The sequence below is a fragment of the Ammospiza caudacuta genome, chromosome 10 (assembly GCF_027887145.1).
Source record: "Ammospiza caudacuta isolate bAmmCau1 chromosome 10, bAmmCau1.pri, whole genome shotgun sequence".
NCBI classification, from domain to species: domain Eukaryota; kingdom Metazoa; phylum Chordata; class Aves; order Passeriformes; family Passerellidae; genus Ammospiza; species Ammospiza caudacuta.
Window position 1 is genome coordinate 26,122,465 of NC_080602.1, and position 21,937 is coordinate 26,144,401.

General features: G+C 46.9%; 1 protein-coding gene and 1 non-coding gene across 2 annotated transcripts; one reads left to right on the plus strand and one right to left on the minus strand.

Moving 5' to 3' along the window:
• Positions 1-5,056: 5,056 nt before the first annotated feature.
• On the minus strand, positions 5,057-5,128 carry TRNAQ-CUG (transfer RNA glutamine (anticodon CUG)). The gene has a single exon. It is a non-coding gene; the product is annotated as a tRNA-Gln (tRNA).
• Positions 5,129-5,362: 234 nt separating this feature from the next.
• RAB11A (RAB11A, member RAS oncogene family) lies at positions 5,363-21,300 on the plus strand. The gene is made up of 5 exons (XM_058811786.1): positions 5,363-5,487; positions 13,132-13,327; positions 14,217-14,410; positions 15,342-15,422; positions 21,084-21,300. The coding sequence occupies exons 1-5, from the start codon at positions 5,448-5,450 to the stop codon at positions 21,221-21,223; spliced, it is 651 nt and encodes a 216-aa protein (XP_058667769.1). The 5' UTR covers positions 5,363-5,447; the 3' UTR covers positions 21,224-21,300.
• Positions 21,301-21,937: the final 637 nt, after the last annotated feature.

The following is a 21,937-nucleotide window of genomic DNA, read 5'->3' on the forward strand; positions in this document are numbered from 1 at the left end:
CGCTGGCAATCAGGGAACACTCGTCAGGGACAGGGACAGTGACCAGGAATGTCACAACCACAGCCTGTGCAGAGCAGCTCCCATGAAGGTTAACGCGTGTCGCCACCACCTTTGAGGTCAGTGTTGGCCTCGCTTTAGCAGTCCTATAAATAGACGCCCAAGGTTGACTGAAAAGAGGATTTGGCTCGGCTGGATCTTGTTTAGCATTCCCAGGAGAGGAAGGCAGATTCTTTTCCCTTTTTCTCTTCCAGCCTGTAACCTTGAGTTGGTCTCTGTGGGGAACATTAGTGGATTTGCCAAAAGCGCTGCCGCTGTGAGCCGGATGTCCTGCTGTGTCACACAAACCACACGTACACGTCTCTCCAACCTGCAAACCCAGACCTAATTCCACTAAAGCCTCAAACTAATTCCTCACTGGCAAAACTAGGGAAAAACCCAAACAAACCTTGAGCCTAATTGCTTGAAAACAGTAGGACACCTAGTGGATTTATAGGGAATATCTTTGGGATTATCAGCAACATTTTGTCATTTTCTTGGCAAAACCAGCTGTGAATATATTTATAGAGCAATCACTGAAATATCAGGGTTTCTATTTAATAAATTAATCTTGTTATAGCTGTTACAGCCTCCAGTTTGCCTGAAGAAGTTATTGCAACCTATAGAAAACCCAAAGAGCATTGTTCGAATGACTTAAAAAAAAAAAAAATTATGGAAAACTGGATGGTTCCCAATGTCTGGAAACTGGAGGAAGGATATTCTGCCAGATCAAAGCCATCCCAGTTGTTCCATCTGACAGCTCTCTAATGATCTTAATGAGCGGAGTTTTACAGCTCAGCCTGGCTCCTAGTACAGTGGTGCAGCTCCACAACAACGTGGCCATGCTGAGCACAGCCAGCCAGCCCTGCTGGTTGTTTCAGCACAGAATGACTTGGCCACAGAAGCCAAAGTTCTTCTTCATTCCCCAGGGCTGATCTTTTGTATCCAAATTACAAGATGAGGGGCCAGGTGATAATGCCTGCACTGGTGTCGCTGCTTTTGCCTGGTACCAGCTCCAACATCAAGCAAATTTTGACCCTAGAGAGGGAATAAACCCCTCTGGCAGGGTGTGTAAGAGGAAGAAGATTTTGAGTGATGATTCTGTGAAATTATATCTTGGCCAGCAATTATCCTGGGGCTGCCAGGGTTATCTTGCTGGTGTCTCTGGAGGCAGCAGACACAGACAAAGAGATGAGTGATGAGTCCAAAATGGATTCAGGAAACTGATGACTTCATTTTGACAGCCATCACAAGGAACATTAAGTCATTGAGTCCTGCACTCAATTCCTGTTCCCAAAACATGCTGAAAACTTTCCTTCCTTTCTGCTTACCATAATATTGTCCTAGTGAAAAATGTCTCCAGAAGATGGTTCATTTTTCTGTTCCCTTCCCACTCTTTCTGCAGTGCTGCAGGGACTCCTAAAGAACAGCAAGACCAGAATGAGATTTGATTTTGGATAAAAATTCTGTTCAGATGCAGGTATTTTTTTTTTATTCTAAGTTCAAGGTTAGGATCGGAAAGGCTAATTTAGAAATTATTTTTTATTTGGTCTATTTCTTCTTATACCTTTTCTTCTTAGAGCTGTAGAAATCAGAAAGGACGTAGCACGTAATGGAATGCAAATGAGTTATCAGCAGAAAAATTCATATTAACTCCTCGTATTTTCATTATTCCTACCAGTGGCATAGAATTACCCTAAAAATAGAATCCTTGTACATTGTAAACCCTTTAAATTGGTCAAGAGTTTTGAAACAGATTTTTTTTTTAAATTTCAGTGCATGGATTTTGTATTTGAAGGGATTTTTTTTCTGACTGACATGTCAAACTGGGGATGGTACATGCTAAGAGTACACTTTTCTCTAATTTAACAGCTGGATTGGAAAGCTTGAATTATCTCTGCATAATTGCAATGATTAATGGATTGTTAGGAAATTGCAAAGTATTGATTGAATTTTCCCCTTAGGAAATATTTCTCCTCTGATAAAACACAGTTCTGGGGCTTTGCTTTTGTCCTTCCTGCTTTCTGCTCCAGGGAACCTAGGGGCTGCTTTTATCTGGGAAATGGGAATTTGGGTCAACAGCCCTTCAAGGACAATTTTGAATTATTGTGATTTCCAATCCCAAATCTTCTCTGAGCTTTGCAAGGAGATGGATTTGCAAAGTGTGAACAGGGATTTCAGAGCCAGGAAAGCTCTTTTTGTTTTTTTTTTGGTTTTTTTTTTTTTTTTTTTTTTGGGTTTTTTTTTTTTTTTTGCTGGTACCAGCAGCAAATACTGGCCATCGCTGTTTCACATTCTGCCATTTCCATGTCAAATACCACCAGTGAGCTCTGAAAGGCACCTTGACCTTGTTGTGGGAATGCCACAACCACCAAATATAGTGGCAAATTTTCCACTTTATTAGGCCAAGATTACCCTGGGGGATCTCAGGAGTTGGTGGGAAGAGGGAAGTGGAGAATGAAGTGAGAATTGGATGCAGGGAGAGCTTGATGCACAGTGCCTGGGGCTGGGCAGCTGAGAGCTGGGAGCCCTGACACACATCTGCACCTTAATAGTGCTGGGCTCTTTTTGGCAGCTGCTCTGGGAATTTCCAGAACAGACCCATAAATACACAGCTATGAGTGCGACCTCTGCTTCTTTTCTTCGCTAAATTGAACATCCAAGGCCCAGCTGAATATCATTCCTTGTCTCTGCTCCAGTTGCTTGGGACGTGCTGCCTCTGCAAATGGTTCTGCCTAAGTTAGGAATTATGAGAGCGTGCTAATTCAAGGTTTGCCATGAATTTGGTGTTCCCGCAAGGATGACACTAATGGCAATTAGTGCAGCAGAAATGCCCGTGCTGAATGACTGTTCTCACATTAAAAGCTGTCACTTGGAGAGCACACAGTCTCTGTTATTCCAGGCCTGACCTCTGCTTTCTGGCTGTGTTTCCTGTGCATGGCAGGTGTCCCAGGCCGTCCCATCACTGCAGCAATTCACTTTGGGAGGGGACACGGGGAAAGAGCAGAGTAGCCCAAACCAGCCTGTGCTGACAGTGACATTTCCTGAGGGTTTGGATGTTCTCCTCTGGGGCTTGAACAGCAACAAAATTAACCCAAGAACAGAAACAAGACTTTAATTTCTGGAGCTCCTTGCTACTTCGAAGCTCTCCTCATGTCTTGCTCAATCAATTCCTGTTTAGACAAAGAGCTGTTTCTACTGTTTCAGTTTCCACCATGAAGAATCAAGAATCTGATTTTAAATGATCAATTGCATTTAAACAGGCTTAGCTAGAAGTAATCCCTGCTGCTGCCCAACTCCATAGCAATCTGCACAACTTTTAATGTTTTGCTAAAAATCATTGGTAAAAATGCCTTTGCTTTACAATGACTGCAGTTCAACAAGTGGCAGTGCTGCAGCAGTGTGGGAACTGTGATTTTTACCTAAGCCAGAACACCTACTGTCCTCACCCTGCGCCCTAAACTCTTGTGCAGGGTAAATCAGTACCAGATGAGGAACATCTGCAATATGCTCAAGAGGAAGTCATGCTTGCACACATGAAAAGTGTAAATAAAGGGTGTTTCTAGGCTCACAAACACAATCCAAAGCATGAAAAGGAGAACAGCTCTTACAGGAGGATAACTAAAAGTACTTAGTTTGTGTTATTTTAAGGCTTTTTAGCACTAACAGCAGTTCTGAAGGATGAAACCAGTTCTGAGAAACATCAAGTGAAAATTAATAGCTTTTTAACAACAAAGTTCAATGGACAAGTGCAAATAGGATATGAGATGGAAACCTGAGCTCCTGAATTATAAATATACCCAGTCTCTACACAGACAAGTATCTGTTATCCATTTGATGTACTACTCAGTGCCAAGGGATTGAGAAGGTGGCAGGAGCAGGATGAGCATTTTCAAGCTCGAGATTTTGTGTGTTCTGAGTTTGGCTGGAGATAAAAAGGATTAATCCAAAGACAACACAGATTCTATAGCTCTCACCACTGCAGTACCCCCTGGAGTAGCTGGAGGTGCAGGGCACATCAGAGGCTGGCAGCAGGATGTGGGTGAGCACAGACTGATGGTCCCGATGCTCCTGGGGAGTTCTGTCCTCCTGTGGAGGGACACACTGCAGTCACACATTAGGTGTCTTTGTTATTAATGTTTTGTTTTCCCCACTCAGAAGCTCTGAGGCAGCATGAAGTATTTATCTTTAAATGCAGAGGATCACATTCTGGCTCGTTATGCTGCCAGCAGACGGTAACTGATGCACAGCACTGCTGCCATGCCCTGGGGTTACTTTCCACACACAGGAATGATGACACAGCCACTGCTGCAGTGATGGCAAACATGCTGCTGTGAGGGCAGGCTGGTGGGAGAAGAGCAGTTTTAAGGGATTCTGTTTAATCATCTGGACACAAGTGCTATTTTTGTCTTCTGCTGTTTAGATCTCAAGCCTGCACCAGGAGAAGCTGATGACAAAGTTGGTGTCTCCCATGGCAGAGGGGCAGACAAGAGGAACTGGACAACCTTTTGGGAAGGGAGAAGCGGGGTGGGCAGGGGTGGCAGTGGGAAAGGGGCCTGTGTTCATGGCCTCTGCACCTCATGAGCTGAAAGAGCTTGTTGGCCTCTCTGATACCTCCACCACAAGCTCACATGCCTCTCTCAGCTCATTTCACAGGAGGGATCTTCTTGGGGGACTTCCCACCAACCAACCCCAAGCTTACCTGTGCTTGTGGGTGGCTTTGGGGTGAGGCCAGTGCCTGCCCATGGAGGCAGGAGAGGGGCATGCACTCCATGATGGGGGTTAAGGTTGGTGAGTCCCAGGCAAGAAGTGAGGTGAGATTATCACAGTGTGTGAAGAGGCCCGGGGAGCTCAGAGCATGCCCATCCATCACCTGGGCACAGGACTCCTGGGAGCTCAGTGTGCCCATCCATCGTTTGGGCACACGGACTTGCTCGGGCAGCTCAGAGAATCCCGGGCATCGTTTGGGCACACAAAGACGAAAACAAAAAAAAAACCGACATGGGGGACGAAAAGATTCAGGTTCCACCGAGATTTGAACTCGGATCGCTGGATTCAGAGTCCAGAGTGCTAACCATTACACCATGGAACCGCTCTGTTAGCGACCTCTCCCGTCTGCCTCTAGTTCCTTGCACCACTGCCCCGCCTCAGCACGGCCACTCTCTCCAGGGGTACCGGAGGGGGAATCAGTGCTGAGGGGCCGCGGGGCCGGGCGGGACCCCCGCTCGTTTTAGCCCGCTGAGGGCGCGGCCGCACCGCTGCCCCGGGCGCGGTCGTGCGGCGGCGCCGCTGCCCCGGAAGCGCCTGTGGGCGGGCGGGCGGAGCGCGGAGGGCGGAAGAGCTGCAGCGGCTGCAGGGAGGGTCCGGCCCCGCTCCGCTCCTCTCCCGGTCCCGCTCCTCCGCCACCCGCCATGGGCACCCGCGACGACGAGTACGATTATCTCTTCAAAGGTGAGGCGGGCAGGGCCCGGCCGGCGGGCGGGAGAGCAGCGGGGCCCGCGGGCGGGGCCGGGGCCGCTCCCTGACGCGGGGCCCGGCGGGTGGGGGGAACGCTCCGGGCCGCGCTCGGGTGTCCTTCCCTCAGCCCAAAATGTCAGCTCTGGGCCGGGTTGGGCAGCGGGGATTTGGTGTCAGCGCCGGTCCGAGGCTGCCCCGGGCACCGGCTGAGGCGGCGGCCGGTCTGCGGGATGGCGAGCAGAGATCGCCAGGAAGGATGCCCAGGGCTGATAAGGACTCGTCAGGGCTGATAAGAACCCTTTCTAGCTGTTAAATAGAGCTTTAGAGTGGGTGAGATATTCTCAGCATTGGTAGATGATGCGCTAATTTAATCAAGTAGTCCTTGCTGCCTTCTGTGTTCAGAGCCTTTGGCGAGGAGTGGAATGTCCCTGCTGCTCCACACCCAGAGATCATAAAATGCTCCTGGAATCATGGAATGGTTTGGGTGGGAAGGGCCCCTAAGATCATCGCGTTCCACCCCCTGCCATGGGCAGGGACACCTTCCACTATCCCAGTTTGTTCCAAGCCCTGCCCAGCCTGGCCTTGCTCTGTCCTGGCTCCCACAGCGAAGGGCAGGGATTCCTTGTTTTCCAGGGCTGATGCCCCTCCAGTCTGCCATGCAGTGCCCAGCTGGGTTAAAACCTTCCAGGTTGTTGTTAAAGACTCAATTTTGACTCCCTGCAGAGTAAAACACCAGCCTGCTGGACAGGTTCATGTAGCCTGCTGTGAAATGAGTACAGCAGTGCTGATGTTTTGAACGTTCATTATCCAGTTTTTAAAATCCCACTGAAAAAGCAAGCAAAGTAGTGTAAAAAAGTCGCTGTTTATTGTGATGTGGTATTGTAAATTTGAATTTAGGATTAAGAGCATTGCTTGTTGTGTTGTAAGGGTGAGAGACCCTTTGCTTGTCATCATGAAGGTAAAGGAAAGCACTGATGTTTTTTCCTGTACCTTTAAGCTGCTGTAATAACTTTGAGGAATTGCATTTTTTTTTTGTTGTTGGTTGTTTTATCCAACTGTGTGTGGAAAGTGGCATTATTTCTGCCTATAAATCAGTCATCTGTACTGCTATGGAAATCAAATCAGGAAGTTCCAGAACAGGCTCTTTTCTCAGCTTGCAGCCCTGGCAAGGACCTTGCTGACCACTGGTTTAATGGCATCAGGCAGTGTTATTGTAGGTACTTGTGTGCAGGTTATCAGAGCCATTGAATTACCCTTGTTCATGCAGTTCTGTCAGTGGGCTTGTAATTAATGTTTTAGCTGTGAAAGCCTGGGAGTATCAGTGACACAGGGTTTGTTGGGAGAGCTCCTATCTTTCATTTGGCCTGCTTCCTTTTATAGTGGGAAAAAATAAAGTTGGAATCCAGTTATAGGGAGAGATGCAAAGCTGATTTAATTGATTGCCTTTGCTAAAGCTTTTTCTGTTCAGCTTGGTTTATAGAAGCTGTTGGGGATGCAGGGAATGCTGTGAAAATGCTGTTGTGAAGATAAATGATTTGGGTTTTTCCAGCCTAAAGTGGACTGCAGGAAGTTGATGCAATGCCACTTAACTGGGATTGATGTGGCAGCTGAAATAACACAAAAATGCAAAGTAATAAAACCCTGGAAACTTTTGTAACTTCCCAGAGGTGATCGTTGTTCTAAACAAGCTGTCACCACTCTGGAATGATCTGGAAATTATTGCAAGTAGGTCTCTGAACTGAATGTCTCCTTGCCAGGCACTGGTCAAAAAGGCAAAGGATAGGTAAATCTTTTGGAAAAGGGAACTTGGGGACAATGTTAAGTCAGTGTTTGAATTTTAGACATGAGCATCTTGGGAATTGAGGTGAAATGTAGGCATGACAGACATATCCATTTTGAAAGGGATGTTCTAGAATTAAAAAGGTGGAGAAAGGCATCAAAATAATCAGAAAAGAGACCTAATGGATTCATAGCCCTGACACTGAATTGATGTACAGCTTGATTAAAATTTAAACAGTGAGTGATAAGGGCAAATAGAGAAAGTATCTCCTGTTTGTCATAATTTCTCTGGATATCTGTAATGCTTCTTTTATTGGGCAGCGGGTAAAAGCAAAAGGACAAAGTCCCTCAGGTGTGTATGCAAATTTTGAAGTGGTGCATTGCCATGCATATTATAAATGGATTTGAAAGCCTGCACAAATTCACAGAAGCAAGAAAATCTTGTTTGGGGCATGTCAGTGTGACGGTTCGTCTGAAGGCATTGCTGTTTGAAGATGCAGGGGCTGGCTAGGACAGAGATCAGCCTGTTTGTTGTGATACACGTCATGGTTTTTGGACATTGCTTGTTTGGAGTCAGACTCTGGGTGTGGGTCTGTCAGGACACTTCATCCAGCAGGACATTTCTGGGTTTATGAAGGGACTGTATGGGTAGGTTGGTGGGACTGAGTTCAGAGTTTGACCTGGTTAAAACAATCGTGTGATGTTCTCTAGTCTGGCTGTTTTTTACTGCTCCTGGGCTGAGCTGCCACGTTTCTGTTTGTGAGACCTCTGGTTTTGTCCTGTCAGCCCCTGACTGCAGCTGTGTGTGGAAATCTGGCTGACTCTGCTGCTGGGTGTAAGCTGAGCCCACCTGTGCTGCTGGATGGCAAAATCCAGGGACCTGTTACAAAATACACTTCTCCTGACTATGTTGCAACACTTCAGCATATAGGAAAGACTAAGCCTAGCTTGAAAAAATTCTGTTAAATTCTTCTTGTCCAGCTTCCAGTCTTTGTATCTTTCCATATTTTTGGGGTCTGGCTGAGAGCAGTGCCTGCTGTTCCCAGAATGGCCCCTGAGGAAACACAAGGCTTTGAAGTCCAGTTCATAGAAATTTTGCTCTAATTTTAGTAGGAGGAAAATATAATAATGATACAAAGATATTGCTTTATTACTTAATAAATTAAGCCTGGCTTTAGCACAGGAACCTGTTGCTCTTTTTGATCAATGAGCTTGCAATAGATGAGCAGTTATCAAAGGAACCCTCACTTGTAGAAGATGTTGAAATTTTTTTCTATGGACAAAGCTCAGGATGATTTTGTCTGCACCTGGACCATCTAGGACTCTGGATTTGGGGCAGGCTTATGTCAAGGACCTGACTTGTGGTGATGTTCTGTTTACTGCTAGGAGAATCCAGCTTCAGCTCTCTGCTTCTTTGCATCATGTTCATTTCTCCAACTTCTCCCTTTGGTATTGAGGAAATGCTCTGAAACTGAACCAGCTTGCTGGTTTGGGGTTTAGAAGACACATTTTTACTTGTGTGTTTAGATAAATGTGTGGTTGCAGGACATTTATTGGTTTGACAGTGGCAGCAGCCCTTGGCTTTCACTGCCTCAGATGTGGAGGCACTTTGGTGCTGCAGCAAAGCTGCTGGTGCAGCCATTTACTGCAGAGCTGTTGGGAGCTGGTACTGACTGTATGGAGGGTAATCCCTGCCCCAAAGGCTCTGGGGTGCCAGGTCTCTTTTGGACAGAAAAAGAGTGAATAAAATGGGGCACAGCTGAGGAGGATGAGTAAAATAAGTGATGACCATGTTGGGTTTATGGCCAGCTATGATGTGCAGGATCATGTCATTTTTTTCACATGCCCTTCAAACTCCAGCTGAAGTGGGCAGGGAGAGGTATCCATCAGCAGGTTCTTCTGGGGATCATGAAGAGATGTCCAAGTTTTTTATGGATATGTCTCTTAATAGCAGAGCTCAGTGCAGAGACAAGTTATAGATATGGTGATTTCCTTGTGCTGGTGTACTCATCCTAGGTCATGTAATCTGTGACTTGTGCAATAACTTTTGCCACAGACAACACAAGCTGTGCTGGACTCTATTTTCAACCTGATCTCATATTTAATGAGATGATTAAAATATTTTCTGAAAATTTAAGCTCAGAGGTTTTACAGAAATAAAAATTGTGTGAGTGAGCTAGAATGTTGGTGAAAAATTAATAATCCTTTCTTGACATAGTTCTCTAAATTGCTTCTCATGCAGCATGGGAAATTGAGTTCTTATTTTGGTCTTCTACAGAAATAAATCTGGAATTACAGAGTGAAATTTATACAGAACTGTGGACTTCACACTTCTTTTTTTCTCTCTCTCCACTGAATGCTTGTATGCTTGTCTTAAATGTTTGGGGTAGTAAATGCTATAGAAAGTCAAATGCATTGATTGAAAGCACGTGGTTGCAAGTATTGAACTGTCCCAGCACTAAATCAGTCACTTGGGGCTGGGAGATTATTTCCATGACTTTCAAATGTGCCTGTACAATTTTCCTTGCTTGTGCAACTTCTAAGGTGCTGCTCCTGTGAGGGAGGTGGTGCTCCAGAGCTGGTTATTGATTAATGTCAGCACTGGGTCTTGTGGCTGAACTGGCTAAAATGTTTCCTCCAGACCTTCCTCCTTCCAGTGCCGATGTAGGAAAGGAATTTGTGGGTGATGCAAGTTGGGTGGGACAGAGGAAGTGGGAGTGTGGCTCTGAAAGAGCTTTGTGCAGATGAGGACTGTGATCCTTCAGATAAGCTGGGATTTGGGATGTAAGGGTTTATCCCTGAGGACTTGGACTCTGGTAAAGTAAAAGTTTGCCAACCTAAAGCTGAACAATTAGGTCTGATGAGAGGCAGATAGAGCCCTCAAGGTGAAATGGTCAGGAGAAATAATTCCAGCTCCAGGTGTGCCTAACACACAGAGATGGAAATACTGAAATCCTTGTCTGCATCACAGGGAGATCTGGCTTAGAACAAGGTGTGCAGTCCTCACTGTGCTGAAAAAAATTTGAAAAACTTGTAGGGAAGGTGTTTGGGGAAATGAATAATGTGTTTTATGGAACCATTTGACAAGTTTTTGTATTTAGCAAATACAGCAAAGCCCAGCCAAGCTGTGGTTGCTTTCTGTAAATACCCCAGCCTAAACACCACTGGGAGAAAACACTAATGAGCTAATGGAGAATGCTGGCACATGGATACCACCATCAGCTGACCACTAATTCCTTCTGAAAATCAGAAGGCAATTTCTAACCATTAGGAGTGAGTTTCTGGAAGGAAAGCCCAATGAAAGGGACAATGTGCAGGAAAAATTAACTTTATCATGGCCTAGATAACGTCATTTCCCTCCTAGGACCTGTTTGTTTGGGGTGTTTAGTATGGGACTTGGCCATCCAGGGTCATTCCTACTGCATTTCTATGTTAAGAATGTAATACATGGGAACATGATGTAGTATAAAATATCAAAACATGGTGGCTTGATAAGGAAAGCAAAACTGAAATTAATAACACAACCTAAGTGGCTGTTAGAGCTGTTTCAGTTCATAATTTTATTTAAAGAGTGATACTTACCCAGACGGGCAGAGATGCAGAAGGTGTGAGGAGTCTGAGGCGCCTGCTGACATTCCAGGCTGTGCTCGTGCCTGTGTTCAAGAGGAGCTGCAATGGCCCAATTAAGTAGAGGAAATAGCTGACTTCAAGGAGGAAGGTATTATTTTCCCCTTATAATTGGGACACATTAATCTGGTGCTGGAAACCATTCAGAACATAAGCAGTGTGGAATTCAGACACAGTAAGGGAAAAAACCTGGCAGAGGAATTAAAGGCATCCCTCCATTGTCAAATGACTTAAAGGCGGGCTTTGCACTGAACTACAAGAACAGGTTTGAAGGAATACTTTACAGGTATATGATGCATCCTATTGGGAAAAGGAAATGATGAACATGGATTGCTTTTCTTGCTTAGAGAAGCTTCTGGCCACTGCTGGGTGATAGCAGGACTGAGCTGTGCAGAGGGAACTGTCAGCCTTTCCCTCCTAGGAACTTGTTGTGTGTCCCAGTGAATACAAACATGATGTCATCTAAACCCATGGTCCAAACCTGCCAAAACAGTGTTGAAGAGGTGACTTGCCAGTGGCAGAGGAAAGCTGTGGCTGCGTGCCAGGGGTGGTGATGCAAGTGGTGCCCTGTCCCCTGCACTGGCTTTATCAGGATGTAGCATCTCTGTGCCAGCAGAGCTGTTCAGCAGTGACCTGGCACGCAGGAAAGCAGACTCCTGTTTGCATTGAGCACAGGGCCTTGCCACCCACCTGCACTTGTGATCTTCCTACACAGGAGAGGTTAACACAGGGTGCTCTCTGCAACTCCTGTGCTTGGCCGGCTGCGTGCTGAGTCAGCTGGCACGGGCAGCTGGGGAGATGTTTGTTTTGATGAAGTATTCTGCACAAGGCTGTGCTCGAAGCCAGCGTTTTCTGCAATTTTCATTTATGGAGGGAGTTTAAAAGGTGCTGCTCTGCCCTTCCAGTCGGAGCAAAGAATTGCTCTGCATTATTTAAACAGAAGCTGCAGAGGGCTGCAGCAGCAGATGGGAGTGTTTCTGCTGCTGGACTGAGCTCCACGGGGGGTTTGTGTCATTGAGTGTGTTTGGTGCACTCCGTGCTTTGTTGTACCACACAGAATCTTTAACTGTGTTGTGGTGTCTTAACAGTTAATGATGTGTGTTACTGAGCAAGTAATTGTTTTTTCTAATTAAACAAAGACACAATGTTTGCTGTCACCTGAGTGTGCACTTTTTTGCTTGGGCTGGTGTTGATTCAGTGCTGAACTTCATTATTGGTGTTTCTTCTCAATGATTTTTTCTTATTTTTCTTTCCTTTCCTTCTCTACTGGTTTGGAACCTTAAAGGCCATAGGATTACCCGATGTGACTCTGGTTGTGAGCACATTTCATCCACTGCTCTGCTTCTTGGTACTGAGTTTTAAGTTACAATTCAACTTGCACCTTTCGACTCAGTATTACAAGATAATGCAGTGAATCCTCGTGATGCTGTTTTTCCTGCAGGAACTGGACTTTGAACCTTCTGTCAGTCTCTTGTCAGGCATAGCTGAATCCTTCCAATTAGTTTGATTTGCTGGGATGAGTCAAGCTGAGCCAGGGAGTGGTGGATCCAGTTGTGAGGCTCAGCAATCCCCTGGCAGCTTTTTTGAGCAGTTTCAGTCTGTGGCCTGGTGTGTGCAGGAGCCACAGCAGCAGTGGGGACTGCAGAAGGGCAGAGAGCTGTGGCTCAGCAAACGTTTCAAACTGGCTGGCAGGGTGATGGTGGCCTTGGGGGTTCTTTGGTTTGGTTCTCTTTTGGTTCACAAAGTTGTCTGTCCCAGTGGGGAACCTGTCTTCTGCAAAGGCATGAGGAGTGTAAGTGAAAGCAGAGTCTGCTGCTTGCCCTGTGTTTTGGACTTCTGCAGCAAAGCAGATTTCAGTTGTGTGGTTGTAGGGTTTGTGTTTTGGTTTTTAGTTCTAGTATTGTTTAAGGAAATATAACTGGTCACCAATGTTTGCAGTGACAGCCACGTGTATTGTTCCTAAAAGAGGAATGTTGTTCCATGCTGGGCAAAGGAGCCTGAAATATAACCATTGAAAGTCAAGCCTAACATCTGTTCAAAATGCTGGTGAATGTGGCAGCTCTGGTTTTCCAGGAATGTTGAGACTTGGACAGCAGATCCATGACAAGGATGGTGCCATTGCCATTCTTTTCCTTCATGCTTCATTCTTTAAAAGAATTATTTCTTGCATGTGATTTTCAGTGTGTCATCTACATCTGGAGTCTGAGCCTGATAATTTTTTTTGTGTTGCAGTTGTACTCATTGGAGACTCTGGAGTAGGCAAGAGCAACCTTCTGTCTCGGTTCACTCGCAATGAGTTTAACTTGGAAAGCAAAAGCACCATTGGAGTGGAGTTTGCCACGAGGAGCATCCAGGTGGATGGGAAGACAATAAAGGCTCAGATCTGGGACACGGCGGGGCAGGAGCGATACCGAGCCATAACCTCAGCGTAAGTGCAGCCCGGGCGGCTGAGCAGGGCAATTCTGGGCCCTTCCAGTTCCTCACCAACTGCAAACAGGGGTGTTGGTGTTTTACTGGGTAATACCCACAGCCTCTGGTGGTGGGAAGGTTAAATGTTATTCAGCCCAGAAAGTCGATCTGGTGTGTTCCTGCACAGACTGATTTCCTTTGCAGTGCTCTCATGACACGGAACCGGGGGCATTTCGAGTTTAGAATGCAGGAGCTTTGAGAGACTCATTTCCATGAAGTGAATGATAAAGGAATATCAGTGTTCCTGGTTGTTTTATCAGTGGTAACCTAAGAGCAGAAACCTTCCTGTAGCAGCCAGGAAAGACTGCTCACTTGTGTGCTTGTTTGATTGTTAAAAACCAGCATAGCAAAAGCAGGATTTCAGTAGAGCTGCGGGGAACTGTGGGGTGGGAGAACATAGCCTGTTTCCTTTTGAATACATTGCTTTGGCACTCACTTGAAAGGAACTGTGCCCTTTGGTAAAGGGAGTAGATCACGCTGACATTTTTATGACCCAGTGAGTCACTCTACAGTCTCCTTATCACTCTGGGCCCTGCCTGTGCTGCACCCACAGTGATGGGTGGGGGAGAATTTTCAGGAGTGGTTCAGAGGTGGAAGGTGACAGCAGCTTCTCACAGAGCTCACAGTTTCATGTCTGGGATGCAGGGTTTCCCCAGAGCCATGTGGCTGGCCCTGAGCTGGCCCTGTGGTGTAACTTCATCTGCCTGCTCCACTCCCCCGTTCTGTCCCACGGCCCTGGGGAACTGCCCTGGGCACTGTTTGCATAGCTGGCCCAGCCAGAGCTGCTCCCCAGGATGGCACAGGCTCCTGTGGCCTGACAGTGTCTGTCTGTCTGTCCCTGTGCCCAGGTACTACCGGGGGGCCGTGGGGGCACTGCTGGTGTACGACATCGCCAAGCACCTGACGTACGAGAACGTGGAGCGGTGGCTGAAGGAGCTGCGGGACCACGCCGACAGCAACATCGTCATCATGCTGGTGGGCAACAAGAGCGACCTGCGCCACCTCAGGGCTGTCCCCACCGACGAGGCCAGGGCCTTCGCAGGTGGGGAGCTCAGGAATTCCCTGCTGCTGTCTGGGGATCTGCACACCTGGCCTGGGGAGGGTGTGGGTAGGAGGAAAAAACCTGCGGCTGCTCATGTCCCTCAGTGTCACATGTCACATTCAGTCAGAAAGCAGATCTTGTAGAACGTGCATGTTGTTTCAAGAATCGCCCCGAGGCACTGAACACCTTAAACCAGATTTATTCTCTTGGCTGGGCACTGTTTGTCTTGCAGAAACTGTGCCTGTGGCTTTAGGTGTGAGTTTCTAGTGTGGTGGTAGCTTTTCCTTTAGTGTCCCAACTGACCTGCAGCCTTACACAGGTGCCTGTGGCTGAACATTTTCATTAAACTGGCTCTCTGACTTTTGTTATGTAATTAAGATCTGTGAACAGTAGTTCTGGTTTCTGTAAGCCTTGGTTCAGGCCCAGTCTCTTTCATCCAGGAGCATAGCTGGCTTCCTCACATTAAAGTTTGCTGTAGCTCCGCTGGCAGAGTTTATGGCCAGTGAGGATCCCTGCCTGCAGCTGGAGGAGTGTCATTCCCCCTGCTGCTCTTTTCCTATTAACTGCTGTGATATATTAACAGGTGGGAGGTGGAGAAACTTGATGAGGTTGAAAAAAATCTCACAAACTTTCTCACACAGAGAAACTGCAACAGATTATCCCTTTCAGTGATGCCGGAAAATGTGCCTTTAGGTTAGACAACATTGGGCTGATACCTGTGCTTGGGAGTGGGTGTAAATTCTGGTGTTGGTGTTGGGTGTGTCACTTTCCCACCACTTAAGGGGGAAAACCCCACAACTTGTTTTACTTTCTCTTGATACCTGGGTGTCTCATCAGGAGCACTACAAATATTCTCTGGTACAGAAGCTTTTCCAGAAGGGAAACAGATATGTGCTGTACCTCTCTAATTATAGTATTTCTGTCCACACAGAGAAGAATGGTTTGTCATTTATTGAGACGTCTGCTTTAGACTCTACAAATGTGGAAGCAGCTTTCCAGACTATTCTGACAGGTGAGTCATGCAGGGCTTTGTGCTTCAAGGGGGAAGGGCAGGAGGCTGCTCAGATATGATGCAAATAGGCATTTCTTTGCCTATAAAGTGTTTAAAATGTTGCTATTTAATCATTCTTCATTAGCCATAAGATTTGGAGTCCAGTTTCAAAGAGTCACAGTTGAAAGGCCAGCCTTGAACTGGGGAATGAATCCTTGTTCACTTTGATCTGCCCCGGGTTTCTTGTCAGCCTGGTTTGTGTTTCAGTTTCCATCTCCCATTACAGGGAGTGCCCACGGGAGGGAATTGTCTCATGCTGGCATCAAGTGAGAACAGCCATTGTTTATCAAGAAGTCAGTCCAGTTTGTTTCCACCTTTAATGGTGACCATGGCAGTTGCCAAGGAAAAGGGGATGAAAGAGCAGAGATCCTTCCTTTGAGACACAGTGACTCCTGAGCTGCAGGAGTTGCTGTTGTTGCGTTTAATAGTCCTGCCTGGACTTTTGGCCTGTGTAACATGTGACAGCAGCCAGTGCTGCATTTTTATGCACTCTGGATAAAGTACTTCCTTTTTGTTTAAAGCCTTGTTTAGGTAGGCAAAACTTGTTAAAGCTGAGACACTCAATTTGGAGAACCTTAACTTAAGCCTGGCTTGTAAAAGTGGGGTAGGAATTCACAAACTGGTGTGGAAGTCACTCACTGTCATGAGGCTTCTGCATTTCTGAGCAGCCAGGGCACAGTGGGACACTGTGGCCTGTGGTTTTGGAGTTTTCATAATTCTCAGCTTTGGCAAATGTCCTAGTCTGAGTTTTCAAAACATCTGAGACACTCCTCTGCTTGCTGTGTCTATTCTAGATGTGCCAGGCAGTTTCTTGTTTTCTCCAACTGCCTCCAACATGTTTTCCAGTTGCATGTTTCAAGTCTCTCCTTCCCAGTGTAGCATGTGCCAGGCTACGTGATGTGCTTGGTCTGAGCAGTGGCCCCACTTCCAAACTGTCTGTAAATCAGATCTGCTTGCTGTGACAGTGACACCTAGTTAGTTCTGAACTTCTCCTCTTTGGCACCTAATTTAGACATTCCTTTAAAAACACACCAGAAAGGTCCTGCTAGCTATACTGGAACATGCATGTGAGAATAGAGCTAGGAGGTTATTCACTGTAGTAAAAGTATAAATCCTGTAGCATTTCTTCAGTTGTTTGAAATGCTTTATGGACAGCCTGGCAGTGGAGAGAGGTGTTAGCTACTGGGGTATTAGCTGCCTGTGTCCATCTGTTTCTTGTTTCATCCTGAGTTGTAAGAGGCCTCTGACAGTTCTGACTCTATTGTGTTCTTACCCTGGGTTCCTAAGCAGTAGTGCTCCTGTGCAGATACCAGCTAAAAGTGTGTTTGTTAGATGGGTAAAGAACTTTGTTTCCTTTTTGGTTGAACCATGTGGTTCCCTTTTAACTTCAGTGTAGTCATTTGGTTGTAATTCCAGCATTGCACAAATTTGTTTCAAAAAGAAAGAATTCTGTTAGCTCACACATTTGTTCCCTACATGACAAACTGCCAGTGCCATCAGAAGGTGGATGACTAAGGAGTGGCTGAGGTGTTGGGATGCCTGCTGCATTTCCTGTTTTCTTCACATGCCCAAAGGCAGTCCTGTCAAAAATGCACATGAATTTGGGCATGGATTTTTCAGAATAAAGACACTGCTCACTTGTCAGTGCCAAAACCTGAGACTTTTTCCTTTATGCCCATGTCCTTGGTAGCCCTTCTCTCAGGAACACCTTGACTTTGAGGTCAGATTTGGCCAGATGTGCTGTGTGTGTCATGTAGAACAAGCCCTGCTGCTCCCACTTTCTGTTTGCAGAGGCTCAGGGCTTTCAGATGCAGGTCAGTTAATTAACTCATACACCAGCACTAATAAAACAACATCAGATAAATCAGGCAGTGTTTATTCCCTCCCGAGGTGGCTGCCAGGCTGTCATGGCCACGTAGTCTGGTCACCTCACAGTCCCCATCTCCTGCTGGCCTGTTTGTTCTCTCAGTGACACTGGGGAGATGAGCAGTCTCCTGTGTACCCTGGGCTGCCTTCAGAGCCGTGTGATGCTCAAAGGATGCACGGCTGCTGCCCATGGGAAGCACCTCACCTCTTGAGCAGGGGCTGGGCTTGCTTTATCTCTCCTCGCGTGCTTCCCACAGTACCTTTTATTCCAGAAGTGAGTTTGGATTCTAATCTGTGGAAGTTTGGTTTTTTTTACTGGTTTAATATGTCTGTAAGCAGAGCTGTCTGTAATGGGTGATAAAACTTGTTCGTGGTGGGCTCTGACAGATTCTTGAGGCTGTTGCTTTTCCATGGATGTCAGTGTTGCCTGCGTGTTGCTGTGACAGAGTTTGAGGTGAAGAGCTCTTGGGTTTATGAACAGGATCCTTGTGATCCTTGTTCAGGAGAGTTCAGCTGTGCTGGAAGAAACACTTGTGCTTAGTGGGCATGTGCTCTCTGCAGACAGGGGCTCCTGTTTGGGGGAGATAAAGGTGCAGTGAGCAGTGCCTGAGCAGCAGGTTGGCTCCAGCTGGGCTGTGACTGGCACGCTAAGGAGGGCTGCTCTGGAGCTCACTTCACAGCTGGCTTTTTCTCTTAATGACTTGCTTTGAAGGAAGGAGGGGGGCAGTCATCTGAGGAATGTGGTTTTTGGAGTCACCCTGCAGAATCCTGGCTGCTGTGTTTGGCAGGGCTGCCTCCCAGCTCAGTGCCTGTGGCTGGAATGCTGGCTGTCCTTGGGAGCAGGAAGCTGGGGAAGCCAGCAGGCGTTGCCGGCGGCTGCGAGCAGAGCTGGCTGACACAAGGGGCAGGACGAGCTGCTGCACCAGCCCTGCTGGTGTTTGCAGTGCTGGGAGCTGCACCACGGACACCTCAGGCTGCTCAGAGCCTTTCCCCAGCTGCTGGGGTCTCTCCTGAGCTGGGTGTTGTGGCCAAGGTCTGTAACAACCTTCCTGTCTTTCCAGCCCTCCTGAGGCTGGTCTGGTTGGGACAGTGATGGAAGTTGGTGAAGGTGCTTCCCTTGGAGGTGTAGCAGGGTCCCTGTTAAACTTATCCACTCCTGGATTCTCAGATCAAGCACTTTGGGTAGATGGCTTTGGCCATGGGAAATACGAATCCAGTGTCGTTAGCACAGCCCGAGTATGTGATCTGCTGCTACAGGTGGAGTAAGGGATAAAAGCTCTTCTTTCTTCTCCCATATACAGAGGACTTTTAGATGGGGTGCATCATACATGTGGTGGGCTTCCTGTCCCGCTGTGGATTCCAGATGAGGTTTTGAGGACCTTTCCCATCTGTGACTTAGAGTAATGGTCCCTATCCAGATTGTTCTGTTCCAAGATGTCTAGACTGCCAGGGCTGATTGTTGTGCACACAAAGCTGCTTTGTATCATCTGGCAAATGACAGAGACTGGTATTATGATCCCAGCCACCCTGAGCATTCACAGCAGGATAAAGCATCCTTAAAGTAAACTGGAGTGTGCCTCCCTTCCCTGCCTGGCTCTGTGCTGTCTCTGTTCCCACACCGCATTCTGCCGTGGTTTCATCTCCAAGGAATCCCATCACCAAGGAAACAACATCAGAGAATTAACATCGAAAAATCGAGAGATTTCCTCTTTTGTTGCCTCTGTACACCTGAAAATGAATGGAACCCCAGTGCAGGCTGAGCAGCCAAGGCCTGGCCCAGCTCCTCCTGGGCAGCAGTGTCTCTTTTTCCCAGCTCTCACAGTGCAAGGCCTGTCTCTCACAGTTCCCTATTATGCAGTGATGCATTCTGCTAAATGTGCCCTTAATAAGGTCTTATTCAGCTCCTGAGCAGAGCCCAGAGTGCTGTGTCTTCATTAAAAAGGGCACATCTTCATTAGGCCAGAGCAGTTCCAGTGCAGGCTTGGCTGCTGGGCATTCTGCCCCAGTGAGAGCAGGTTTGGGCTGTTCCCCCTCCCCTGCCCTGCCACAGCAGCACAGCTCACCAGGGAAGGGCAGGTTTCAGCATTTAGGCTCTGGCTGCACCAAGCTTTGCTCTGCAGAGGAGGAAGCAGCAGGTAGCAGCAAATTTGGGGCTGTTGGCAGTGGATTCACTTGGGGAGGTGTGTTGGCAGGGCTCTTGGGGAGGTTGTGGAAGTGAGGATCATAGGAAGATGTTCCCAGAGTCAGGAGTAGATTATCAGTAAGGGAATTGGTGCTGTTAAGATTATTTTTAAGGCTTTGGGGCTGATATTTGCTGTCAGATGAGGCTGTTACACAGAGGGCACCCTGTGTGAGTCCTGGCTGGTGGGGTGGAGCCAGTGTGTCATACATCAGGCACTTGTATGAACTTGTTCAGGAAATTCTCTGTGAAACTGAGGGTTGCTGCTGCTGGAGGTGCTACCGGAGAATTCCCAGTAACAAAGGTGGCCAGAGGCGTTTCCTGTTGATGGGAACAGGCATTGTTCTGCACTGGGAGTGAACTGGCTGCCAGCCCTGAGCACGAAGCTTGTCCTGAAGGTGCAGAGCAGATTTCTCCAGCTCTGCTCCTCCCACCCCACACACGGGCTCTGCTGAGTGCTGCCACGGGGCCAGGCTGAACCCTGTCTGCACATTCACACACCGGGCTGCAGGTGGCTTTGAAGGCCTGGTTTCAGGGGTTTCACTTTTCTTGTTTATGTGTAAGATGGTTGGAAAGAAGAGCAAGTGTGAGAAAGGGTGAAATCAGAAAATCCTTTAACCTGTTCAGCTTTTGTTTGGTTGCCTCGATGACCTGATCTGTACCTGACTGCATATGAAAAAGCCATTTTAATGTAGTTTGTTCCTTCTGAGTTTGAGCTGGGGCTTTTTGTAAAACTGAGCTTTAGCAAGCTTTTATTTTTTTAATGGTTTTCAGATTCAAATTTGCAAGTGAGTTCCACACGTTCTATTTTTGGTGTCCTGTGTTTCCTTTCTGGGGGTGAAGTGCTACACACACTTTACTCTCTCAAGTGCAGCTGAAGTGCTGCTGTAGCTGCTCTGAGTTTTTGTGCAGCACCATCAGCCACGACAAGCCCCACCAACAGGGCAAGGCTCTTGGTGCAGGTGTTTATCCCATGCTCTCTGATTCCTTTGTTGAGGATCTCTTCATGTGGAGCCCGTATTTCTCACACAGCACATTTTGTAAAGGGTTTCTGTGCTGCTGCAGGGGCTGAGTCTCCCCCTTTGGGCCCAAATCAACCTTTTCTGACGATTTAACACTGCTTGGTATGATAGATGTGATGGGTGTGCTCAGCAGGAAGAAATTGCCCTTGCAGTCCTATCAGGGAGAGAAATCTGGAATGGTTCCCTTTAATCCTGTTTGTGGATACATCAGCAAACATGTGACCTTGTCCCTGGACAGTGTCCTTGGAGCTTAAGAACCTTCAGAAGGAATGGATGGGCACATAGTTTCTCATTCATAGCACGGAGATTTGTGAATTCTGTCCATTTACTGACTCTTATCTCAAGGAAAGTAAAACAGTTGTTAAAAAAGTAATTTCTGTTGCAAATATATATTTTATTTTCTGTATCTAGAAAACACCACAATTGAACTTTGTGTGGAAGCTTCATTGCATTACTTGTGTAATTGCAAAGCTGTGGCTGGTTTCCCCCAGGTTTAACTCTTGGGTGGCATTTTGCTGGTGTGCACATATTGATCAGCTCTTTCTCCTCTTCCAGAGATCTATCGGATTGTTTCCCAGAAGCAGATGTCTGACAGACGTGAGAATGACATGTCCCCAAGCAACAACGTGGTTCCCATCCACGTCCCTCCAACCACTGAAAACAAACCAAAGATGCAGTGCTGTCAGAATATATAAATTGCCCATTCTTTCCTAAAAGGCTGTGTATATTCCCCAGGTCCAAGATTTAAATATATTTGTAATTCTCGTGGTTACATTCTTGTGTTCAGTTACTGCTTATTATTTCTCCATGTCTTAAACACTTTGATTTCAGTGTTTATCAATCTCTTTCTTGGATGTGGCTGCAGTATTTTCCCAACGCCAACCTGTCAGTTTGGGCTCAGTAAATTGTTTGGAACTCAGCTAATCCCTTCCCAACATGATGCCCACTAGTCAGAGCACTGACACCTTTGGAGAGCAATTGAAGACATTATCCTGCTTCTCACAAAGCAATTACTGTCAGGTTAACAAGGAAAATCTCTCTGGGCAGAATAATCTTTCCTTGTCTTAAGGTGCATTCTGCGTCTAAAGCTTGGCGAAGCTCTGAAGTGCAATTTTATTGTAAGTTAAATGTTTTTGGCTACATCTTCAGATTGTCAAGTGAAGTTTTATAGGATATTATGGGGGAGAAAAGAGAATTTCTTGTGAACAAGCAGCAGTTAGCAGCAGTTGTGGCTACATGTGAGTGAGGTGCTGTGGTTTGGCACCTGCTGCAGAGGAGGTTGATGTGAGGCACAGCTGCTGGGACCCCACGGAGGTGCCCCTTGTGGAGGAGGTGAATGCAGGAGCCACGTCCTGAGGAGGGTGAGGAAGGGTCACTCCAGCTCTGGAGCTTGCAGCATCTTTCTGCTG

Coding starts and splice junctions, on each gene's coding strand:
- RAB11A (XM_058811786.1), top strand. CDS start 5,448: ATGGGCACCCGCGACGACGAGTACGATTATCTCTTCAAAG. Junction 13,328..14,216: donor TACCGAGCCATAACCTCAGC/GTAAGTGCAGCC, acceptor CCCTGTGCCCAG/GTACTACCGGGGGGCCGTGG. Junction 15,423..21,083: donor TTTCCAGACTATTCTGACAG/GTGAGTCATGCA, acceptor CTCCTCTTCCAG/AGATCTATCGGATTGTTTCC.